The following is a 26340-nucleotide window of genomic DNA, read 5'->3' on the forward strand; positions in this document are numbered from 1 at the left end:
TTTGTATGACAGAGAAGTTCAGGAATGCAAGTTGTAATGGGGAGTTGGTGAGGTGTGTGATGTGTGTTGGTGAGAGGTGTGGGGGGGTGTTTGGGGGATTGGAAAACATAGAAGGGAGACTATTTTCTGCATTACAACTGATAATGATCAATTTAGTTAATACTATAAATGGGCATGCACATTAAACCATGCCCATAGCCAAATCAAACACTGTTCTGCCAAGCCAGAGACATCTGGGACTCTTCCTATTAAATTAATACAAAAGATACATAATCATGATACCCTGGCTCTCTTGTAGCCTTGCATTCTGCCTCTTTCCTGCAATGTAGCAATCTTATACCCTCCAGTTAATAAAAAATGTCCTGCAAAAATCCTGCAATAAATAAAGGTTTGTGCTGCAATATTTGCCATTTCATGCCGCGAAATCCTGGAAGGTCTGATTATTGTACATGGTGCATTTAATTAAACTGCATATATTTGTATAGCACCTTGAATGGACATTCCTTTATTTTGGACTGTAATACTTTGCTCTTTGGGTTGGTACTGAACCACATTCACACCCCTCTTAAAGGCATGGTCCAGTAAAAATTTTGATTGTCCCTACGGGTCGGCCATGTTTTTTGAAGCCTAAGTGGCTCGATTTTAGAAAACTTTCCTATGGACCTTACCCGAGTTTTCGTCCATTAAACGCACGCGAAAACAGGCACCAGAGAGCTGCCATTTTGTGATAATCCCATCACTTGCCGCATCGCCCTGGCTGACCTGCTTCTGCGGCACTAAATCAAATCCCACGCCCCTGAGCCTGACATTATCAAAACATTCATATTCCCCGCCTCTCTCCGTGACGTTATTGTGCTGCGTAGGCAAACCAGCCCAGTCGTCACAACACAGCGCGCCACAATTCGGAATATGAAACTGTACTTTAAAATCAAACAGCAACACGGTACATTTGGTAAAGTACATTTATTTGACATTAAATGTTTAGAGAATATTCAGCAATTGCCATATGAACTCAGAAAGCCATTTATTTTCTTTTATCAGTATCCGCAAATCCGTATAAGTTTTTATTGAGTCACCCGCTGTTCCTTTATGGTACACAGGGTGTTGGTTTTCGTTAAAAGAAGCACTTTGGAAGCACGTTGAACCGCAAGGCTGTTCCATCCACTAGGCACTAGTCCATCGTAAAGGTTGATATGTTGCTTCTAGCCACTAGTACAGCGTAAGGGCATGTGGGCCCTTGGCGATCGTCCCATAAAATTGTCAGTGTGCTCCAGTTGTTTACACAAAGCTGCAGGTGTCTGTTGAAAAAAAATCTGCCGGTTTCTCAAACCGATGACAGTAGCAGAACGGGATCAAATATCTGTTATGAAAACAAAAAAATTATTTTATTTATTACGGCCGATCAGAAACTATTTGCTTGCAAGGATAGTTCAATGCCGTATGTTCGGCTCTAAAATCAATGCGAAAAGTAACAAAATAAATCGAGGCCAACACACAATGAGAAACAACAGTTTGTCTACATGCGTGTGGAATGATACGATATATGATATGACATTTGTAACGCGCCTATACACAAGTGTTTCAGGGCGCGACGAGGCGGGGGGTGGGGGACAAGGACAGACAGACGACGATCCTACTAGGCCAGGTGTCTTTCAGATCGCGCAAGGGGAAGGGGAGAGGGGGGGTAAAAGTGCTGTACATGGTTAGTAGAATACAAGATAAATAATAGGGCCAGCTGATGGCAAGTGCAAGGTAAATGCCGGGAGAAGGGGCTGAAGGATACAGAGACAGTCCCGTAGTGCAGGTAGGCAGTGCAGGGAAAAGTGGCTGGGCCAAGGACCGAGATCGGTGAGACCTATGGACCTGCATGCCCATGTGCCCACTACGAACACGTTTTCCTTGCTTTTCCTAGCTCTTCATTTATTCATTTATTCATGCATCCATTCATTAATTCTTCATTCCGGTATAAAAGCGTCTACAGATTTACTCACATTATATTTGAAATTGCCATTGTGTGTCTGCGTAATGCAGTCTGTAAATCCGACCGTGCTCTTGACAACGATTTTTCGTATACAGAACTAAAATGAAACTCGGTCTACTTTCTGAATTTTCTGCCTTATCGTCTCTTACGTTATTGCGCACCCCCTTCAAATGAAGTTCTTTCGGCATGGTCCCTGTCTCAAGGTCAAAAAACAATAGACCCTTATACTTCCAGTGCGACTTGTGGGCCTCTTCTGGGTGCGAGCTGAAAATCAAAGCCGCTGTCCTTCGCATTCTTTATTTGCAACATCCCGTAGTAAAGGCATCTGTGAGAACTTGAAGTTTAGAATCCCTCTATGTAGTGCGCCACAATGTGCAAATGCAAATTGGCTTCTCTCCCAAATGCCACGGGCCGCTCGGAGTGTTCTAAGGGCCCCAATTTTGTAGCCCCAAAGAATCATAACTATGGAGACATTTAATTTTTGACGGAAGGTCAGGGAAAGTATAAAGTACCACAGGAGTTGAGTTAAAAGTGAGATTTATTGTTTGTTTGTTTTATTATTTGCAATACGCAAGCCTCCCCTCCGTTAACAGTGCGCAGCATTTACATTTACATGAGATGAGACATGAGAAAAATAAATACATACACATATATGAGGTGAATAGAGAGAATTCAAAGATGACACCCAGCTTGTTCGCCACCCATGATGGTGAAGGTAGGGGTTAGGGTTACAGGTACACTGTACAATAACATTTATTTACATAAAACAATCGTATTGCAATTATTTAAACCGGGATTTGTACTTCACAACCAGCTGTGCTTCGGGTGGACATGGCACAGTTGCAATGTTCGGTGGCAATGGATCACTGCTCTGCACAGAAACGTCCAAAATTCCATATCTGTGCTTCTCTAACACAGCAACAATAAGGCCTTTCACAAAGTCGAACTGCATTTCATCATAGACTGGTTTGATCACCCATTGCTTACTTCGTTTTGAAAACACCTTAGTGTAGCAAGGCATCCTTACTTTACCCCTAGTCCTAGATTGTTCACGTCCGACATTGCTGTTATGGGCCAAGACCGCTAGTAGAGTGCGATGTTTCATGCCCCGAAAGCTAAAATGCAAGCGCTTTGGCCTGTACTTTAGGCACATATTGTGGAACACCTCCAAATCTCCTGTGTGACAGAATTCTGTCAGTCCTCTCAAATCTCTTGATAGAGTTTTGTCGAAAACAATCTTCTCAATGGCTTTGTGTGTCGGTGAAGATGGAATCAACCACGTCTTCTTCCTTGCCTCCTCTGGGGACAAAGGGTCATGTTCACATTGGTGGAAATGTAGGTTTTCTGACCAGCGGTGAAGGTTGGTACAGTGGTGCATCAGTGACCGCCATTTTTCAAGTAGTATTTCCACTGACCCTTCACAAGTTTTTGAGCTCCACCAAAGATGGCTGGTGATAGACTGGGACCACTACAAAATACTTTCAAAACCTTTTTTTTTTCCTGCAGCCGAGATTTTCTTACTGATTGATTTAGCAAGATGCCATACGTCAAATTGATGATTAATAAGCGGGAACTGCTCTCTCATTGTCTTGGCAATTGAAACGTGTCTGTCCGTGGCTATGAGGTCGATGTGCATTCCCCTTGATTGTAGATATTCCACTGATTTTATAAATCCTAGTTTCTCCATGGCCACTGAGGATGTACATTGTGTTACCTGCACGACCACCAAACTCACAATTTTCTTACTATCCATGTCCTGAAAGTGGTAGGTGCAGTACTTGGCAGAAAATCCAGGGCTGTCGCACTGTCCCTCGCCGGCTAGCCTGAAACGTTTCCTTTTGAATGTACTTGCTAGAGACAATTGTTAAATTTTCCAAGCATCACTAATGGCCGGAAACAGATAATCACGTTGGTATATGTAGTACAGCGATTTAGAAATGAAATGGAGTCCCACAAACTGAAAGAAAGCCTCTAACTTTCTAAAACTGGAGCCACTAAAAAGTGATGCAGCTGCACACAGTAGATTGCCTGCTGGCATTTTCCCCAGCATCGTTTGTGCAGACCATGAGAACCTATGATTTAATCGACAGGCGGCATTTATTTTGACGTTACTGCCTTTTATTTGACGAGTCACATTAATCAGTGGCTTCCCACATACTTTCCCTCTAACTGAATGCCCACATTTCACCATACTTATAATATCCATCAAACAACTGTTGAATACAATGTATTTGCTCTCTTTCATTAGACTGTCATCCTGCGTCAACGTTGTTTTGGCCTGTGACGTTGCGGAGATTTCAACACATTGGAAAGTAATATCGCTGCTATCAAGTTCTGATGCGTCTATGGATGCTGCGGCTGGTTCATTCTCTGTCATTTCGACATCTGCTACTTCAACATTGATGGGAGAACACAACAATGTCGACATGTTTTTGGGTGGCAATTTTTTGGCGGGTGTAGATTGTGTGAATTGATCTGCAACTACTTCTGAGCTATCTTCAATACATTCAATATCATCTTCTTGTGGTGGTGCGGTCGCACTGTAGCAATGGTCCAATGCAACTTTGCTGTATTCTCCAAACAGTTAATTCATGTTCTGGCCATTGGACATGAGCATCTCGAGCCTGAACACGCCTCGCCTCAATTAATAGTTCCTCCATAGTGTACATGGTCTGGCAAGCAACATCTCTCATTCGCTTCACTGTCTGTGTATGTATAGTTCTGACACCCACGGGTAACTAGAGGAGAGATTGACTGGTAAAAACATAAAATAGTCCCCAGCACAAACATTTTTTTAAAGTTATGAACTGTTTGTAACTAACCTTTTTTTGGTTTTTTTTCTCTGCAACTTTTTTGACTCGACCGTCAACATCTGCACGCTGTAGCTCTGATTCGTTTCCGCATGTCCTCCCTTCCTCTTGCGCTGCAACGGCTATATTTTCTGTATCCCCATAGACAGCACGGAATGAGGCTCCATCGTCTCCCTGAAACATAGTACTTTCATTACTAGGTATCAAAATATTGTTAGCATAAAACACACGTGAGGACATTTCAATAGCCAAACACGATTTAAACATTGTGTGCAACAATCAAACAACAAGTATTCGACCTGTGATGATCTATTTCGATGGAGCTGTCAGTATCTATACCTCTGGCTTTGCATGGACTGCCATGAATGGTTGTATTGGAGAGGAGGCATCAGCATCTCCCTGAAACACAGTACTTAGTATGGTTTTCAATATTGGAAACATAACACACACTTGGGGTCGACGGCACAGGTACATATAAAGAGATAACCACAAATGATGCATTGTCTAAAACAATCAAGGAAAATATAAATATGCAGATTTCATCGACTTATTTCTCCGATTCCTTTACATCTGCATCATCAAAATGGGATGTTGTGATTGTAGTGGAAGCTCAGTCGTCTCCCTGAAACACAGTACTTGCATAAGTATGGTTTTCAATATTGGAAACATAACACACACTTGGGGGTCGAACGCACAGGTACATATAAAGAGATAACCACAAATGATGCATTGTGTAAAAGAATCAAGGAAAATCTAAATATGATCACATTTCATCGACTTATTTCTCCGATTTATTTACATCTGCATCATCTAAATGGGATGTTGTGATTGTAGTGGAAGCTCCGTCGTCTCCCTGAAACACAGCACTTGCGTTAATAGGGAAGAAAGTATAGCAAATGGAATCACGTTATATGATCATGCATGATGGAGCTGTCAATATCCATACCTCGTGCTGCTGAAGAATATCTATGGATGTTGCAAATGTAGTGCGCACTTCCGAAAGCTGTTGCGCCGTGTCGTATACGCATAGTCCCGCTTCCACTGGAATTACTTGAATGTCAGGCTCTGCATCAAGTGCAGGGGTTGACGCTCCATCAACTGCCTGAAACATAGTACTTGCATTAGTGAGGATTACAATAGTGAAAACATAACACACACCTGGGGTCGACAGCACAGGTACATATCGATGGCTAACCACGAATGAAACATTGTGTAGAACAATCAAACGACAAGAATTCCAGCTCTGATGATGATGTTTGATGGAGCTGTCAGTATCCATACCTCCTGCTGGTGAAGAACATCTAGAAATGTTGTAGATGTGGCGGACGCTTCAGCACCTCCCTGAAAGACAGTACTTGCATTAGTATGGATAACACTAATTATAACTGAAAACAAACACCAGTGGATGATATCTAAGGTGTATATCAATTGGAAAGCACTAACCAAACATTCGGTAAAATAATTACACTATAGAATAAAACTATTACTTGACATGCATAAAACGAGTCTGTAGTGGATTAGCCTAGTAAGATTACCTGATACGCGCTAGAAGTGGTTGATAACTGCGACCACGTCAAGGATGTAGAATGTTCTTGCTTCAGATTCAAGGGATAGTCAAGAAGTTGTGAAGGTAAATTACAGATTGATAATGAAATGCCAATATTAAAAATAGCCAGGTAAAGCGACAGAATACTTGAAAAATGCTCAATACAGCACAGTTCCCTGTTCCCATATATATACATTTCGTTTGTGGGTTATGAAATTGAAAAAGAATATATTGATAAATGTCATTATTCAAAAATCTATACACTCATATCAATATCGAAATTATTACAAGGGATAGAACACCTACAATATCAATTAATCCATTCGGCTACCTACACACTACCGCAAGGCCTAAAGCTAAATCCGGACACTTAACTCACCGGTGGCGGAATGTGGACGAATAGAGTGGGAATAGCGTTTTCGATCAATTTCCGTGTTGTTCGCCGTTTATTCTTCTTTGTTACCCAAGATGTTGTGTACATGTCTTAGGAAAAGTGCCGGCTACAGATGCGGTATCGATCACCTCTCTTGTCCTGTAAGACTTGTTAGACTCTACTTTCCAGCTCATCCAGTGGATATCCGCAATGTCTGACCCATTCTCTTATTCGATCAACAGTTTTCGGGAATACATGCATTGTAGTGCCTTCAGATTTCACATGGGTCTTCGAAAGGGCAACCGCTAATCGAACAGGCAGGCATTGTTGATAAATCTGAAAAGTAAATATCGACATTATTATACAATCTTCATGAATAAAGATTTGATACAAAAGTAAATGAATCATACAATGATCAATGCAAGGTTTGTTTTGGTCGCAGGAACTATACCAGTTCATTATGTGCGGCTTAGTATTTGCATAAGTTGCAGAAATGTATAAATGATGTGACTAAAATCTGAACACGTGACTCGTCCCTTGGATGTTCTGTCTTGCACGAGAAGGAAACATGCTTACATTATAGACTGGACCCCCGAAGGATGCAATTCGATGACAATAGACAGAGATGAAAATATATAGATCTATTGATAGCATAGCAATGGAAACTCAAGTCAATAGCAATGAGACCAATGAACATAGCACTATTGTGTACTCTACTCGCAAATAGATAGAAATTTAAAAATCTGCGAAATATGACTAGGATACATGGCCTTACCTTGACCAACAAACAGTTGGATTCAACAAGCAGAGCAGTATGTTGCAGGAGAATAGGTGGGTGGCCACAGGTAGCACACTGATGGGTTTGCTCTAAGCGGTCACAGAAGTTCACGGATAGCACGACGACAAGCAGATTAGCGTAGATCTCAGTGGTTGCCAGGTAGCACGTTCAGAAGTTGACTTGCAAAGCACAGAGATGTTCTCATGAGACATATCAAGTGGTTTATAAAGTATTAGAAACAGGGGTGTGTTTGTGAATGAATGAATGACGTATGTATGTCGTGGTTTTAGGGGGGCTGCCTGCTTCAAGGGGAGGCCTGGCTGGAGACACGGGGTCTGAGGAGACCATGTGACCGATGGCCCCTTGGAGTGGGATACCTTTTGAAGTGTACATGTAGTTTGGCACCTTGGCCTTTCGCGCCCCTGTCAGTGCGCATCCACTGGCGCGATCCGCCTTTGATAGAGGGTGGGTGGGATGGAGAGGCCTGGGGCATGCAGATAAGGCACAGGAAGACTGCTGAATGGAGACACACTTATGTGGATTGCAGGGGGGCGGCCTGCTTCGAGGGGAGGCCTGGCTGGAGACACGGGGTCTGAGGAGGCCATGTGACCGATGGCCCCTTGGCGTGGGATACCTTTTGAAGTGTGCATGTTTTTTGGCACCTTGGCCGTTCGGGCCCCAGACAGCACCACATGCCAGCTCTCATCCACGGGTGCGAACTGCCTTTGATAGTATATCGTTGCTTATCAATAACAAATGCCACATACCGGAGATTCTTGTGAGCACAGACCCACACTTCAACCGGTGTATTATAGTGGTCAAGACCCTTAACCTAAGGCCTGTATAATCCAATGGTAATTGTTAGTATAGATATATGTGTGACTTTTATAGAGACATAACCTACTGAAAGACTTTTAACAAGTGTTATTTAGTGCATGCATTTTCGAGAATATTTTATGTTAGCTTAGATAGACAGTGACCACCCTGCTTCACAGCGACCAGACCTTCACCTATTCGGAGCACAGATGTCTGACATCCATCCTTGAATGGAGACACACTTGATTCATTTAAAAAATCGAAACAACCGTTGTTAAAATATATGTGGTGTTTTATTTTGTATCTTATTTTCATGACACAAAAATACAAGACTTTAAAGATTATACAGGTCAGGTTGCAGCACAGCGAGAGAAAATCCCCTGTACTGACCGCTGTCACTCGGGAACGTTTCTCTTATGGCACGAACTGCACAGGCGGGTATCACTCTTCGAACGCGGTGTCCAAGCCTCCAGTGGAGCCACCATGTAAAGGAACGATAGGCCACCAGCCTGTACCACCTGTGAAAAGGAATGAAACAAACTGTTTTTAAATGACCGAGATAAGTTTAATGAAGGTTTGTTGTCAATGACAATTCTTGTAACTTATGGCATTCTGCACTGACGAATTCTATCTAGACAATGCACACTATTGAACGACTTTCATGCGTTACTATGATATGAATATATAATTTTGGATATAGTAGAAGAACATGAAATAGGAGTGGCATGACAAGCAGAGTATACTTACTTGTTACTCGGATTACGAGGACGAACAGTTGCGCAAAATTCGTGCATAAGCACCATCATTATTCTCAACACGGCCCGTGTGAGGCAGGCTGCCCTGAAGTCTGGCAACTCGGTGATGTTGTAACGCTCACCTGATTCTCGCAGAGGCGCCGGTCTTGACTGGGCGACTACCGTATCTTCAAAGGTGATGTGTAGCACCCGGTTGGCTCTTTGGGCTGGACCTCTGTGCACTGTATGCCTGACGTGTAGAGTAAGATGTCTGCAGATAGAAAATATGGGGTTAATGAACTGGGGTTATTGGGGTGTCCCTATCTCTTTCCTCTTCTCCTCTCCTGTAGACCCCCAAAGGTTAACGCTCTCACCTTAGGTAAGTGAATGCCGAGCTCTCCATCTGCCTCGGGGCAGGGTGCTGTAACCAGTTTCTTCACTGGATAGGTAGCGCAGGCCTCTTGACTTCAGAGGACTGCTGTCCGTCGTTTACTGCACGAACGGTAAGTTTCGAGTCATTCAAATGTCTTTAAAGTCTTTAGTAATGATGTCTCTTGTTTTGCAGGGTTCCGACGATGGCGGATGACGGGCTGAAGTGAGTTGAAGATGGAGCCCGTGTGATGAATAGAAGCGCCTGGAAGCACGTAAGTAAGCGCTTGTTGCCTGCTTCACTATGCGCTCTAACTGTCTTTTTATTTTGCAGGTACGAGTTCGGAGCGGCTGCAGGGTGCCGGAATACCCACTGGATTAGATGTGGAAAGGAGTAATGGCACGTGAGTATTAAAGTTCCCCAATGTCTTTAAACGCACCTTGTTTTGTCTTTCAGATGCGGGATGCAGCGCCAAAGGCCTCCGGAGCGTGCGAAGAGTTGGTAAACTTTTGTCTTTCAGATGCCGGAATGCAGTGTGAAGACCTCCGGAGCGTACGAAGAGTAGGTAAGCCTTTGCCTTTCAGATGCCGGAATGCTAACCTGTTCTTTCTTGTCTTTATAGGTGTTGCTGAAGACTGGATTCAGGATGGTAAGCCTTTTTCCTTAGGCCCAGGACCGGATGCAGAAGACACGATGAGCGTTCTGCTGCAGAGGTTGCAGAATAACGCAAAGCAAGATTCATCCACCGGGTGTGGTTTAAATAGCCTCCTGTAGTGCTTAGGTGTCTCCTTCCACAGCCACGCCCAAGTAAGAAAAGAGTTCCTGGTAAGAAAAGAGTTCCTGCCTTCCAGAAGAGTTCCAGTGTTCTGAATCTAGGGAGTGGCTCCAGCCCCACCCAACAGGAAAAGTAGTTCCAAACAGAAGAGAATCAGAGGCTCAACTGGCAGGCAAGTAAGCAGCATGGTCTGCTGAAGGTAAGTCCACCCAAGCATTATGAGCCCGGCGCTTCCAGCGCTGGGACTGGGCATATTTATGAGCCTGGTGCCACTGGCGCCAGGACTGGGTCCAAAAGGTCCCAATTGGGACTGGTTGGCACTCGGAACCTGGGTTATGGATCTGCTTCCAAGGGAGTTGGGAAAACCCTGACCTTTTGGAAGCAGAGATCATGACAGATGTATTGCGGTCGTGGCTCGCCTTCCGAAATGTAGGCCAGGCATCCCGAGTTTTCTCGGCAGCAGCAGTTCTTGTCCTCGGTTGGCATTAGCTCGCACCGATTGCATGTGCACCAGGTGGAGACGCCGTCCATGCGACTAGGCCCAGGCTCTTCATCTGTTGAATCGTCCTCCCAACTGCCGTCCGTATCCCCATCGTTTTCGCGTGCTTCCGTTTCCAGTAGTTCCTCCTCGGTATTCTCGGGCTTGTACATGTAGGGCATTATTGTAGCCATTGTGTGGTAACCAAAGTAAAATAATTTACAGAGATGGTACCGATGTTCACACGGGCTACAAGCGGCGAAGGTAGCTGACCAGAGCACAGAAACGAGTCACAGAATACTCAAAGTAACACAGAGAGAGGAATGGAATCGAAAATCTGCTGCTGTGTGTTGGGAAACGGAACGGTCTGTTTATACTTATTGAGGAAAGAGGTGTCCTGCCATTTCCATGGCGACATGTCATTAGCTGAGGCGCAGCGATTGTTGACACGAGACGTGCTTTGGCGTTGGGAAATGGGCGGTACAAGTCTGCTGATGACAGGCTTAGGGGCGGGGGATTTGATTTAGTGCCGCAGAAGCAGGTCAGCCAGGGCGATGCGGCAAGTGATAAGATTATCACAAAATGGCAGCTCCCTGGTGCCTGTTTTCGCGTGCGTTTAATGGACAAACTCGGGTAAGGTCCATAGGAAAGTTTTCTAAAATCGAGCCACTTAGGCTTAAAAAAACATGGCCGACCCGTAGGGACAATAAAAACTTTTACTGGACCATGCCTTTAAGAATGTAGCCTTCCCTCGACCCACGTTACCACCATAGGGGAAGGAGGTATATCTCTTGACTGTGCCTGTTTTACCTTTAGGATTGTGGTGGCTTAGTTGTAGATGTTTGGCGACTGAAGGGACGTTTTATCCTTTACTCACCCTTGTACACCTGTAAGGCAGAAGTCAAATCATCACAAATGGTTTTATATTTAAGACCTTTCATACATATGACTATAATACAACAATAGAACATGTCTCACAATGTAAACTATGCCAATACATTCAAATCATCAGAGCATTATTAGAGTAGTGCATTCTCCCTTGTTGAGACAATTCCACAATTACTGTCCGGATAATTGCAGAGCCTGTTCATTGAAAACAGGTTGGTTTATGTTGTATCAAGTCATAGGGTCATGTTTGGGACTCAAATCATATATTGTTTCAGATATTCAATGCTCCCCCATAGTTGTGGCAAGTGATAATAGCGTAATCATCACCAGACATATCTATTCCACATCCACTCAGGATCTAGCTCAATGGTCTCAACACCACCATACTCCATTAAATGCTTTTTGCATCAGGGTTCGAAATTGAGGGGAGCTATTTAGCTCCTTCTGGCCTCGGAGAGCCTGGTTAGCTTGAAAGCAACATCTACCAGGGGCAACTGTTAGCTCCACAAGTAATCTGTGCCTTTCAAACATGCATACGTGACATTAACTGAGAATTTGAGAATGCTACTAAAGAACAACACATCTAGTACACATTTAAACACAATGAATCAAACATTATGTGCAAAAAGTTAACGTGCTTCTCATGTGGTAGTTATATTCATGGTAAAATGGGTACACGCTCCTGGTGCCCCAGCGGTAGCTCCCGCCTCCTTGGTGATGCTCGACACCCAGGAGCTGGTTTTAGCTCCCGCTCATCGAATCTCAATTTCAAACCCTGTGCATGTTACATTAAGTTTAGTGCATTCAATTAATAGTGTCTGGCGCTTTCCAGTGCAGCTAAACCTCACAGGTGGCACGTTCTTCTACTTCTTTCTGTTCTTTGCATTGCACCCGATATTTCTCCTGAGTTAACTAGATTACATTTTATCCAAAGAGAATCCCTTCATATGTTAGGATTGGGAAACTCCAGCATGTCGCGTGGCAGAATGCCCTCCCCCGGGCAGGCATATGTTTTTGTAATATTCCGTGGCCACTGCATAAATTGCTAGATTGACTTTGTTCTGCTCACAATCTAGTAGTTTTATTTTTCTTTTAATTCTGGATTTAGTAGGTCTGCCTGCTACTACTGTATCCAGGTTTGTGTTCTAGAATCTGTTCAGTTTTGTGCTTCACACATGCGAAGTCTCGACGTACTGTCAGGATTTTGTCAGCCTATGTAGTTCAAATGTGATAAAGATCCCTCTTCTGCCGTTTCATATCGATGCAGGGTGACCAGTGAGTTAATAGATGTTCGCTGTAGCTCCGCTCTCAGATATTCCACCAGGAGATGTTTTGCTAAGCAGTGGTAAGTACGCAGGCAATAACTTTCTATTTTGTTTAAAACGCACTCCTTGCAATTTTTTTTAAATAAAAAATACAGATTTCAGTACCATATTACATGGTTATCTTAAAGCAGCGATGGTGTATCCTGTATAACGTACAGAGAAAGTTAATGTGCACGCAGTAAGTTGTTTAAGTGTGGAACATGGCTGCTCTTTTTGCAAAGCCCATGTTAAGTGGCAATCCATCGTAACTCCCAGACATCTATAGTGGTCAACCACTTTGCAGCACAGTTATTTAATGCCCAACTTAAGTTAATCCCTTTTTCATTCCGTATCCTAAATCATGTTTTTGATTTAGTTGTGTTGATGACGAATTGGTTTTTAGCCGCATATATATCCATTAAATACAGTTGTCTTTGCAAGCTCCCAGGCTTAATATCCCTCCCTCTTCACCCAAGCGAAAACAATCAAGTGTCATTGAAAATATATGTTCACCAGGTATAGGTTGAAGAGGGTGGGGGTAAGGACACAGGCCAGTGAAGGTATGCACCTCATCACTTAGCTTCCCATCCATCCATCTCCATGGTGTATCTTACTCTCACCGTGTTCTTTTTTTATTTTATTTTTTTTTTTAAATGCAGGGCAGTAACCATTTTTAGAAACCGGGGGAATGACCCAATTGTGGAACTTGTGCTACAACCGCTGCCGATTTCTGCTCAAAAAGAGGCACTAAAGTACACGAAAGCAGCCTACGTCATCTGTTTATACCTAGCTCTCCCTTGTTCCACCAGAGTGACCAATGCCATGAGATTTATCAGAGTGGTTCACTCCTGAAATCTGTCTGTATGGGATTATCTTGATTGTGTTAGCCCAGTCTAGCAGTTATCCTAATATTTTCCCAAATATCTTGGCTGGTGCATCCAGCATAGCTAATGTTCTATAGCTAGTGGGTGAAGAATACGGGCCACATGTATAGACCCGGATTATAACGCTATTTTTCCAGGCCTTTGGTATCAGGCCAGTAAAGCTTATTCTTTGGAATAGTGGATGTAAAATGTTGCCCCATATTTTCTTGCAGTCCTTCAATAATATATTGCACACCGCATAATTTCCGGAGCCTCGCTGGTTACTAACGCTACCAATGATATTGGTAGTTTCATGTAGTGTGCTTTTATATGTTCAGCGGGCCTTACTCTGGACAAACGATAGGAATGTAGTATTTGCATTGCCACTGGTTCCTTTTATGTATATGGGTGATCCATCTAGCACAAGAGATGGCCCCAACTATCAAAGTCCGCCTCTAGCTATCTTCATTAACGTGTATGCAGAAATGCGTCGGCTCACTGGTCTTAATGGACTCACTGAGCAACTGCCAATGTTCTATCCTATGCAGGGCCCAGTGCGCTTTCAACCATTTCTTGTATCTGGACTTTCTCCGAGTAGATTGATTTCAGTACTCCTGTCTGTATGTGCCTTTAGTATCCTTCAATCTTTCCTTAATGTATTTTTTGCCATTAAGACTTTGGCATCATCAGCCCTCGTGTTCATATTGTTCACAGTGGGGGTGTGATCTGAGTCTTAATACTCCCCATAAATGTATTGATAAGAGATTAATATTGCATGATGCTATTGCCGTGAGGTCCCGTGCATAATAGGGTCCCGGTGAAATGATGTGGAAGTTGGCACATTATTGTAAATCGGATTATTTGGCATGAATGCCCCGTCAATGTTTTTTTACAGGCATCGTTGCTGGTAGAACACACCAGGCATGCTTTCATTTTTCTTCACTCTCTTCAGCAACTTCACTGTCATGCTTTGTATCAGAAGTATTGGCATAGCTCATAGTTTCAGGAAAGCCTATGCTTTGCCAATTTTCCAGAAAATGTTCTGTAAAATTCACCATTTCAATGCATTTGACAAAATACATCTTGGTGGGGAATGGGCTCCCTCGCTTTTCTCAGTTCCTTGCTTGTATTCCAGAGGAGAGTTCCCTGGAACTTCATGCCCAAGTGATAGCAGGCTGTCTAAATGGCAGCATTGACTATTGCAATGCTGTCTACCTTTCTCAGCATGCCTATCTCATACGCCGCTTGCAAGTTTTGCAGAATGCGGCAATTCGGCTGGTGGAAGGGATTCCTTTCAGGCAGCATGTCTCGAAGGAGCGCCATTCTTTACACTGGCTTCATGTGTGATCCAGCATGCCCTGAATGGGAAAGGCTGCTTGGCAATCCAAGAGAAGTTGCGCGGCCATTGGCCTGGTCGCTCCTTGAGATCTGCTGATGCCGCGCTTTTATGCATCTCAAGGAGCAAGTCAGGGGAAGAGCTTTTTCGGTGGCGGGCCCCGACCTTTGGAACTCACTCCAGGTTCCGTTACAGCTATTCAATGACTTTGAGCTCTTCAAACGCAACCTCAAACCGAGTCTTTTTGCACGAGCCCAGGGGCGTTGCTGGGGGGGGCTAAGGGGGCTATAGCCCCTGATCTTTTGGTTTTAGCCCCGGATAGAATCTCAGGAGCTACAGCCAAAAGACTAGCTAGCCCCCAGTCCCAACAGTTCCGACATCAGCTTAGCCCCGGGTCTTTTCCAGACCTAGCAACTCCCGTGCACGAGCCCCCTTCCCTGTCGTCTGTCTCCGTCTGTGACTGCGCCATGATGCCTTTGGTGACAGTGTGCATTATAAGTAACTGATTTCTGCTCCCTTAGTGAAAGGGAAAAGTTTGCAGTAGGTCCTATCTTTACGTTTCTAAGTTGTCCGGTCTAAGTCTGGCCTCCCAGCTGTCGTGAGTGATCTGATGGAGATTCAGTGCCCTCGATCAGGATGGGCTTTTTTATTCTCCAGTACTAAGTCTGATGGAAATTCGCTGCTGCCATTAAACGTAAAAAACAATATTAGTTTGGGGTGCAGCATAAGAAGCGTAAGTAAATAAGAAACCTCTATATGATGCAGAGGTAGTCCATTTTTTTCAATTACAAAATATATCTACATTAAAGGGGGAAATATATTTTAAGTGTTATTAATCATTAGTCAAAATATGATTTACAAAATATAAATAAAAAATCCAATAAAAAAGATCAATGCAGGTTACAAAGCACGTAGGATAGGTTAGAGGGTTTTATCTGGAGGTCAGAAATGTGCATCTTAGTAAGTTAGCTGAAGGGTTTCATGTGCCTGCTGCTGCAGCAATTTAATTTGTGTGTAAAATAAAGGCGAATGCTTAATCCACTAAAACAATAGACCTATATCTCCCTTACTATTCCAGCCAGCCTTCAAAAAAGGAATACTCTACACTCCTATTTGTTGCTGATTTAAAAAAAACAAAGCAATAGAAAATGCCTTCTCTTTTTGGACACAAAGGTTGAAGCCATATTTTAACAAAAGGTTTTATTTTTAGAAACACACTGCAGTGACAGCAAGGTGTTCCTCTTTTGCTTTAAACGTCTCCAGGCATTGAAGAATAAACTCTTATGCAGCAGTATGCCTAGAGTAAAAGCTCTTATGCAGCAGTATGCCTAGGGTAAAGGGGGAGAGGCAGGCTTCTGCCTGTGGTGGAAGGCCCTGTATCGGTACTGAATTTCAAACCCTAACGGGAGCTGGGGCACCACAACCAACTTAAGTCCCTGCTGTTGCTTCTTACTTTGAAAGAGATTAATTGGACGGAAAGAAATTGACTTCACCCCCATGCCACCTTCTGTTGTTTCTACAGCTCTGGCCTCCACTTTCCCTGTTAGCAACTAGAGCTCAGTTTGCACAAGCCCTTGCAGCGTCACTGCACGCGAGTGAACGCTTGCTTCTCACACTTTGTCTGCTGTCATCAGGGTTTGCAGTCCCTTCCCACTTACTGCAGCCCTCCGGCTAATACCCTGGAATAAACACAACATTGTGCCACTATCTCCTCCTACTAAATAGTTTTCTAAGGTGATCTTCTCTGGCTGCGGTGTCTCACTGTCTTTGACTACTTCCTTATAGCCTGTTGTAATCAAATACATTTTCACATATTTTGAGCTCTTCCAGTCATGTCTAGCTGTTAAGACTGCTCAACAGCATGCTTAGAAAGTGCTATGTGACGCTTGTTCCTGAACTGTGCAGAGGTATGACTTCCCATTTTGAGGACTGGAGGGTCTGAGCATGTTAAAGGATAGTTCCGGGACTTTTTTTTTATTGTCCCTACGGTTCGGCCATGTGTTTTTAAGCATAAATCGGTAGATCGTAGAAAACTTTCCTATGGACCATACCCGACTTTTCGTCCATTAACGCACTCGAAATCAGCCGCCATTTTCTGATAATCCTATCACTTGCCGCATCGCCCTGGCTCACCTACTTTTGCGGCACTAAATCAAATCCCCCACCCCTGAGCCTGACATCAGCAGACGCGTACCGCCCATTTCCCAACGCCAAAGCACGTTTCGTGTCAACAATCGCTGCGCCTCAGCTAATGAAGTGTCGCCATGGAAATGGCAGGACGCCTCTTTCCTCAATAAGTATAAACACACCGTTTCACAACACACAGCAGCAGATTTTCGATTCCATTACTCTCGCTGTGTTACTTTGAGTATTCTGTGACTCGTTTCTGTGCTCTGGTCAGCTACCTTCGCCGCTTCTAGGCCTTGTGAACACCTGTACCATCTCTGTAAATTATTTTACTTTCTTTACCACACAATGGCTACAATAATGTCGTATATGTACGAGCCCGAGTACACCGAGGAAGAACTACTGGAAAGGCAAGCACGCGAAAACGATGGGGATTCGGACGGCAGTTGGGAGGACCAGTCAACGGATGAAGAGCCTGGACCATGTCGCATGGACGGCGTCTCCACCTGGTGCACGTGCAATCGGTGCGAGCTAATGCCAACTGAGGAGAACTGCTGCTGCCGTGAAAATTCCGGGTGCTTGGCCTACATTTCGGAAGGCGAGCCAAGTCCGCAATGCATCACCGAGCTGCCAGAGTTCAGGGAAGCCTGCCTCTCACGGACCGTGTTGAGGATGATGATGGTGCTTATGCACGAACTTCGCGGCACTGTTCGTCCGCGTAATCCGAGTAACCCTGTGTACTGCACACGAACATCGCTTGCCTCAAGACGAACTATTTTGGATCGAGAGCAAAGAAAAATGCAAATCGCAGAATATTCTCTAAACATTTGATGTCGAATAAATGTACTTTGCCAAATGTACAATCTTGCCGTTTGCTTTTAAACCACAGTTTCATATTCCGAATTGTGGCGCTGTATTGTGAGATGATCTAAGACCCTGTGTACAGCAAAGGAACATCGCGTGCCTCAAAACGAACTTTTTGGAACGTGAGCAAATAAAAATGAAAATTGCTGAATATTCTCAAAACATTTGATGTCAAATAAATGTACTTTACCAAATTTACAATCTTGAAGTTTAATTTAAAAGTACAGTTTCATATTCCCGATTGTGGCACGCTGTGTTGTGTGAGCTCATCTGTGTTGATTTCCGGGTTCTGTGTGGAGTCGCGTAGAAGACGCCTGGGCGCGTTTGCCTACGCAGCTCAGTCACGTCACGGATAGAGGCGGGGAATATGAATGTTTTGATAGTCTTTTTCAGGGGCGGGGGATTTGATTTAGTGCCGCAAAAGCAGGTGAGCCAGGGCGATGCGGCAAGTGATAGGATTATCAGAAAATGGCGGCTGATTTCGAGTGCGTTAATGGACGAAAAGTCGGGTATGGTCCATAGGAAAGTTTTCTACGATCTACCGATTTATGCTTAAAAACACATGGCCGAACCGTAGGGACAATAAAAAAAAAGTCCCGGAACTATCCTTTAATATTGTGAGCTGAGAGTATTGTTTTCTTCGCTTCTTCTGAATGAAAACACATCTAGTATACTTTGTGACAAGCAGGAAATGACCATGTCTTCATCCTGGGCAAGTCTTTGAGCTGGGTGTGTGTATGCGGGGAATCTGGGAGGAGGGGGGGAATGAGGGGTAGGGGTGTGGCACATGTGAGACACCTCTTTAGTACCCTGATAGGCTGCTGTTAGGGACATTTGTCATAGCCTCTGTTTTCAGGGGCCCAGATAGAGGAGTCTATTTGGCTCACAGGATGTTTTTCCTTTACATTCCTGGCTCTCTAAGTGGTAGAATGGCCAGAGCAGTCAAGAAAAGCGTCCAGAAGGATGGAACCATTTTAAAGGTACAGTAAATACTATTTATTATCAAACCGTATGGAAAGGCCTGTATAGTCTCTGTATAAAACATATTTTATATGCAACAAAGTTGCGCATAAGATTCAACTACAAAATATACAGGTAATTTATACATTTTAAATAACATTGCAGACTGTGGATACAAATACAGAAGGTGGGCTTATAGGACCAAATAATGTTCACACAATTAACAGGAGTCCAGCTGGACTTTTCATAAGAGACATAGGCCTTAGAAACATAAATAGCCTTTAAATCGTAATCTTATGTCATTGTGCCCATAGGAAACAATGGACCAATATGTATCTTATGGATGTAAGTAAAGGGTCTGCACTTTCAGTTCGGACCCAAAGAAAGACCTCCGAGGGATCAGAGGAATAACCAGAGGCAGATCAGGAGTTTGCAGAAGTGAATGAGGTAGTCATCTGCAGGGTTGGTTGTGTTTTAGTCCTGGGAGGGCTAGCTCAGCACGGGACCCCTACTACCGCCTACAAATGAAGCAAACAGTCGCAGCTGATCCACGCTCTCCTCAACGAAATTGGAAAAAAGCAGTCTGAGATGTTCTGGTGTAGAGCCTGCTGAGTGGAGTAATTGCAGCAGGGATGGTTGCGGTTAACACCCGGATGGACAAGGGCTGCAGTTCAAGGCCCCAGAGGAATGGGCGAGCTGTTGGAGTAACCCACCGAAGAAGTGCAGTCAGTGAATCTGAGTCTGCAACTGTGGTTTGCCTATCCAGCAATGGTGACCCTAGTCGGGGTGTTGGGTAGCAGTACATAAAAAGTGCAGGGAGACACGCAACTGGGCCTCTCCCCACTAGCAGGATAGACTGACGGGCCCTTGCTGCACAGATGAATTCTCATGTAGAGGGTCCAGCAGAGGTGGCTGCCACATTGGAATGCCAGGACAATGCAGTGTTCTGTTTCAGAGGTCAAGCAGCACACAAGAGTCATGAAAGATGAACAACCACAAAAACACTTTTCATACAACATCACGCCACTGGATCAGAGGAAAAGCGATTCAGACCCAGTGCCTTCTGGTTAGGAGATAGGCAAGTGCTTTTGAGTCCCAAAAGATGCTGGTGCATAGCTTCCGCAGTCGTCCTTGGGTGTCATCTCTCTTGGATGCTTCATAATTTTTAGTTTGGACTATTAGCGCCACTGAGGAGCCCAAACTATTGAGTATAGATGGGGAGAAATGGCATGTGAGGGGGGATGCAAAGCTTGTAGGTGTTTCGTTTTTGCCCACTCACTGATTTTCCATGGCCATGCTAATCCCTATGGCCATTCCCACCCAATTCCTTCCTTTCCCCACCCAAAATACAACCTCATGGGAACTCTTTGATCTCACCTAAATCAAGCTTTATCATCAAACTTTGCACTGGAAGTGCCTGCCAGTGTTTTTCTTTAGAGCAGTCTTCTGAGAGTTAATGACTTGGAGCTGTATAGGCCTACTGGTGTAATACAAATGTCTTTATCGGGTCTGCCTTCAGCCACTCAATCTATAAGGTCTGTTCTGACGTGTAACGTTTTAGGGGCGGGACTACTTCCTGATTCTAGTAGGCCCAAGTAATTTCTATTGTGTCCAAGGAAATACAAAAACACTGTAAATGTGAAGATGTACATGAAGTAGTTCAGACAAAAATAGGTATAATATATACAGCTTATAAGTTTATTTTGCTGTTGGGTGCATTTAGTTAAATTACTGCATCGAGTAAATTCCCCAAGTGAACGTGGCGCTCCGTTCGCAAGCTGCCCACGCGAATTTACTCGCCAGACTGCAGCACACTTTGAACTCTACTCAAGACCAGACAACGAACCTGGCTCAAACCAGCAATCTTCACGTTGAAGTCAGACTTCTGCTGACCTTGGCCAACATACCGGCTTCCCATGATTCTCCGGTATTTTTGGACACAGAAAATACCCAGTAAGCCTTTCTCAGCCTGCCACTAACGCCCAGAAGCTCACTCAACCCTGCACCCTATTTGTCTTGGGTGCCACAAACAATCCACAGAATCTAGCAGCATCGCAGCCCCCAAGGGAGACCTATTCCAGGCCCAAGATGAAGGCTACCAGCCGAAACGTCTTAAGGACCAATATCTACATATCTCTCCTGATCCCAAAATCCTTTTGATCTAAATCTAGACGTCGACCACGTGTTAGGTCACCCTCCAGCCTGGCTACAGACAACCAAGAATTTTCCCATTTAATGTTTTTGTTTTGGGTTGTCTTGCATCTGAACACACGATAATCACTTGTCACTAATGGTGGTGGTTACCCTGCTTTTTGTTTTATTGCATTTTGTCAATTAATTTGGCCATTATAATGGTGTGAGGACAGGGCTAAGACTGTGTTCTAACCTCCTGCACACCAAGTATCTCTGAATGAAAAATTTATTTTGCATTTCTGTTTGCTCTCGGTACAAACAGTCTTTTATTAATAATACTGATGCATGATTAACTAAATGCACCCAACAGCAAAATAAACTTATAAGCTGTATATATGATACCTATTTTTGTCTGAACTACTTCATGTACATCTTCACATTTACAGTGTTTTTGTATTTCCTTGGACACAATAGAAATTACTTGGGCCTACTAGAATCAGGAAGTAGTCCCGCCCCTAAAACGTTACACGTCAGAACAGACCCCCCCCCCCCTTGTTAACCAAGTACTACTAGCCCATTGTTCTGTCGTTGGTGGGCTATCCCTCCAGTTACCAAACTCAATCTATAAGGACTATGCATGTTCTTTACTGAAGCCTTGTTAAAAACGATTTTTAGCAAAGCCAACAGTTTTGGCTTGTGTATAAGTATTGGGCATTTGCCAAGCACTTCTATTAGATGCTGAGGTACTTGCATCATTTTGCACCTGCTGCACTCAATGACCAGTTAATTACACTGCGGAAGTGCCTTTCCCATGCCTACACAAAAGCCCAAACTGATGGCATTGCCAATGCTTGTGTCTTCATCTGCCTGTGACGCAGACATCTAAGGTCTACTCGTATTATTCACTTGCCACGGAAGGAATGTCCTTTAGATAATTTAAATGCAGCAATGTCGTATCTCCTGCTGGACTGATAGAAATATCACCTTTTTATTTTTGGAACTTTGAATATTAGAAACAACCACATTGCTTGAAGGTAAGTTTTTGGGCCTTTAGATCCTCTTATTCCCAGGGGGAGGGATGATTTGCATCTTATTTACCGCTCCCCTCAGTAGTCATATTGGTTTGTTCTGTTGATAGGATCACTTAATGGTAATCCTGTTTCATGCTGGATTTAGAGTTAGGATTCTCTTTTTATGGAGGCATTGCTTTTACTCTGTGGGTTTATTCTGCTGGATCTATGCTTTTATGCCAAACCAGAGGGGAGAGGTTAACCCTAACCACCAATCGAACGCACACCATTCAAACATTTGGCAACCAACCAGTAATTGTCACCACACAGTCGTTTGTGCCATACCCCAGGGGAAATGGAATCTGGCAGAATCCCAGACATCCAGACGTTGCAGTCACTCCCATGAAACCCCACACATTGTTTGTCCGGAGATTTTATCAGAAAAATGAGCCTACATTGTCTCTATCCAGTCATGCCTACGGGTAACACACAGATGCCTGGATACTGGATTTAACAACATAGACGCTCCATTTTGGAACCCTCCAAGAAGAAAAAGCTTCCTGTTAGCCATAAATGTATACAACCTTTGCATCTACCAGAACGATTATAACATTGTAGGTCAGATTACTGACCCAGGTAAACAAAGGGATACAAAGGCTTTCACCACCACCTTTGGGGTCCTTTATGGTCTCCAAAGAATCACAAAATAAGCTGGATGAGCTTCACTGGGGAAAAATAGCACAGTATAAATCGAGAGCACTCACAAAATTGAGCAAAAGAGGTTGGTCTTTCTTGCAGCTCCATCAGCCATTTAGCAAGCTCAAAACAAATGTGTTCTTGTGGTACATGGTTATGTTCCGTGCTGGCAACAGAGGCTCACACTAGATCTTGCTCACACTTCACCGTTGACCTCCCCCTTTTGCTCCTTGTGCTGACATATACCCCTTTTACATTTGAAATGACACTTAATCGATGTACCTCCACATTTGCTCGTGCCCGGAGGTGCCCCCTTTCCTCATTGTCATCCATAGAAATAGAAAAGGGGCTTGTTCTCTTAGAATGAGGATCCATTTTCTGTTATGGCTGCCATCTTTTTTGTAGGTTTTTCGTCTGGGAAGGAAACTGTTTTGGCACTCCTTTCTCCAAAAAGAAAATACATTGTGTACAAGTGGTAATGCAGCCTTGGTCATTGTACCCGCTGTTTACTGTGCTGGTTGCCCTTGTTGAAGGCCCCCACTTTGTTCGAGCACATAAAGTAGGTCAACATGTAATAAGCAACCTGTACAACCTACCGAAGACCCCCATTACCCAGATAATTATCTTGTGAGTTTGGTTCTGTTAAAGTCCACATGATCTAGCAAAATAATTCTGTTTTACCGAAATCCTGACTCCCCTATTAGATTGCTCAACTTTTAAGGTTTTGTCCACGTTGACCTTTGAGACCTAAACAAATAATATGGTTTCTTTCACCTTTAAATGTATATTTGAACAGTGTCTGATGCAAGAAGGGTAACCTGGTGTTCGCCATTACAGTGCTTCTATGTTTAAAACACTTGAAGACTAACTGGAATGAAATATATGCATGCCTCCGTGGAAAGTACAGCAAACTTAAGTATTCGCACAGGCCTGGGCCAGCCTTCCCCTGCAGGTTTGAGTCCCAGCAAGGCCCTTCATCCTCCTGTGGTCAATAAGTTGAGAATTGGTAAAATGGATAACACCTATTTCAGTGCTTAAAAGTGGGAGGAATCTGGCATGAGGCACTAAATCAAAACGTGGCCATGTAGCCATTAATTTCTGACTTGTCTGCTTTATGTACAAACTGGGATAAAAATACTAAAAATCTTTGTCTAAATGGGTATTTATACATACTTTTCGATTTCTTTTCCAGTTACAGAATCCTGAAGTAAGATTTCAACAACAATTGGAACAGCTCAGTTCCATGGGCTTTCTCAACCGAGAAGCAAATTTACAAGCTTTAATCGCCTCAGGAGGAGACCTAAACGCAGCCATTGAAAGGCTATTGGGCTCTCAACCATCATAGCAACTTTATGAACCTTGACAAATGTAATTTATTTTTGATAACCGCTCTTAATTCTTTACAATTCCCTGCTTATTTCATTGTGTTTTTGAATAATTCTTGTTAAAAACAAAACACTGGCACATTTTTAACGTCAGATTTAAATGCAGTGGTTGGTCTCCAAATCCTGGAATAATGCAAAGCTACTGCATGCAACAAACCTATTTTTTCTTTCTGCATTTAGTGTGACTTTGAACTTAATATCAGCTATCACAGTTGAGTGAACAGGTTTTCTTTGACCTTGACATACAACTGTTGCATTTATTTGCTTTGAAACATTAGCATTGTGTAGTAATTTATGTAGAATACAAGATAACAAAACTTAATTGAAGGTATGATTTGTGGTAACAATATACAGCTTACTGTGACTTCCGCATGTATTTTGCTAGGAAAGTGAAGTTTGTTTGGTACCCCAGCTGTTGATTGTAGGCACATGCATATTTGCAAATGGGAAAGCCCTTTCTGTGGCTATCACATCATTACAGATTACTAATTAGGATACCTGTTTGCAAAATAAAAACTTGCAAGGGATTGCATTCCGTACCCTTGAATCTTCCATCACTTGTGAACAGTAGAAGTGTTATTAAACCAATTTGATTAATCAATATAGACAGAATGCAAATCAAAGGTTTTTCTTTTTTTATAAGTGTGTACAGAAATTTGCTTTTTAACACCTGTCTTCAGTGTCGATATCGAAATGATTTACAATATTTTCTTTTATCTTTGTATTTCCTTTTTGTCTGGCCTTAAATATTACACAAATCTGTATTTTTGTTAAATTTATTCAAAAGCCCAATTTATAAAAACTTAGTAAATGTCCACCTATTGTGAGATATTTGACAGCATCATAGTTGCCTACAACTGCTTTTTGCCAACAGCTGATCAGCTACCCCATTGGGAAAATGCATTATGATTTTGTAATTGGGAATTATTTCTTTGAAAGTGTCTTATGATAACTCATTTTAACTTCCTTGTAAAAAGAATGTATATCTTAGGAGTTCTCATCAGTAGTATTTTTTTCCCGTGCACAAGAAATAAACAGTAATTAAAAAAAAAAAAAGATCAACTTGTATGTTACTTCCATTTAAGTTTCTTATGAAAGGGTGACCTAAAAAAAAAGGGGTAGCATCCTCATCGTTAAACTCTATTTTCAAAAGAAAAGCTATGAAAATGTGGACAAAATGTTACACTTCTATCTCCCATCCTCTTTCCTACATACTTATGAGGCATTCTGTTCATCGGGATGGTCCCGGAGCACTTTATCGTAGCATCCAAAAAAAAGAAGCCTTTAAAAATAAAATGTACACAAGGTCTGGCGCACACATAGCCTTAGCTCCACCTTTCTGAGCCTGTCCCCAAGCCTAGCACTTCAGTCTTTTTCACTGCGTGATCTGGATCGGACATGCAATTGCAACTGCACGGTTTTCCTGCACCATTTCTAGTCCTCTCAGATTTCTTTGTGCTGCCCGGTTCCCACGATTGCCTTTTCCTTCTGCCTATGCCAGAGCAAAAAGGGTTTGCATCGTGTGTATCCTGTGGGTGTCGATATGCCGTTGGAGGATACCCACATCTTAAGTCCAGAGCACCTCAGTTCTGACAATTGGTTGAGCTTGTGCCCTTGACAATTGGTGGAGCTTGTGCTTTTATTTTATTCTTATTGTACATGTAGTCAAATAATGACTTTATGCAAATTCCATATACAGCCAATACATTCATTAAAACCAAAAATTCAAGAGAATATAAATCCATTTGAAAAACCTAATTTAACCAGAATTTCAAATATATACACATTTGATCAAATCCATTTTATAAAACTAATTCTGCCAGAATTTCAAAAATATACACAGTATTTGACACCATAATACTTAATATTAAAGGGGAAGTGTGCTCAAAAATGTTATTGTCCCGAGCATTCAGGCATGTGTTTTTAAGCATGCTGCGATTGATTTTACTTTAGTTTTCCTCACTTTTTACACATGCGAAAACTGGTTCGGTGTGGCCATCTTGTTCTAATCTTATCCTTTGCTGCATCGCCCTAAATTCAAGTGCCCTCGCAGCACTAAATCATATCACCCGCCCCTGAAGCTGACATCACTATTCCAAATGATATGCTCCAC

At 43.1% G+C, this 26340-nt stretch overlaps 1 protein-coding gene across 2 annotated transcripts in view; it reads left to right on the forward strand.

The window, feature by feature from the left end:
• Positions 1 to 24933, forward strand: part of UBQLN1 (ubiquilin 1) — a 1098378-nt gene extending 1073445 nt beyond the window's left edge. The window contains exon 11 of one of the 2 annotated variants that reach the window (XM_069625875.1): positions 24035 to 24933. In XM_069625875.1, the coding sequence (XP_069481976.1) occupies positions 24035 to 24187 (153 nt within the window). In that variant the 3' untranslated portion in view covers positions 24188 to 24933. The remainder of the gene's footprint in view (positions 1 to 24034) is intronic. The other variant, XM_069625876.1, reaches the window with a different exon arrangement.
• Positions 24934 to 26340: the final 1407 nt, after the last annotated feature.

Source organism: Ambystoma mexicanum, chromosome 6p (assembly GCF_040938575.1).
Source record: "Ambystoma mexicanum isolate Mex_15411 chromosome 6p, UKY_AmexF1_1, whole genome shotgun sequence".
Classification (NCBI taxonomy): domain Eukaryota; kingdom Metazoa; phylum Chordata; class Amphibia; order Caudata; family Ambystomatidae; genus Ambystoma; species Ambystoma mexicanum.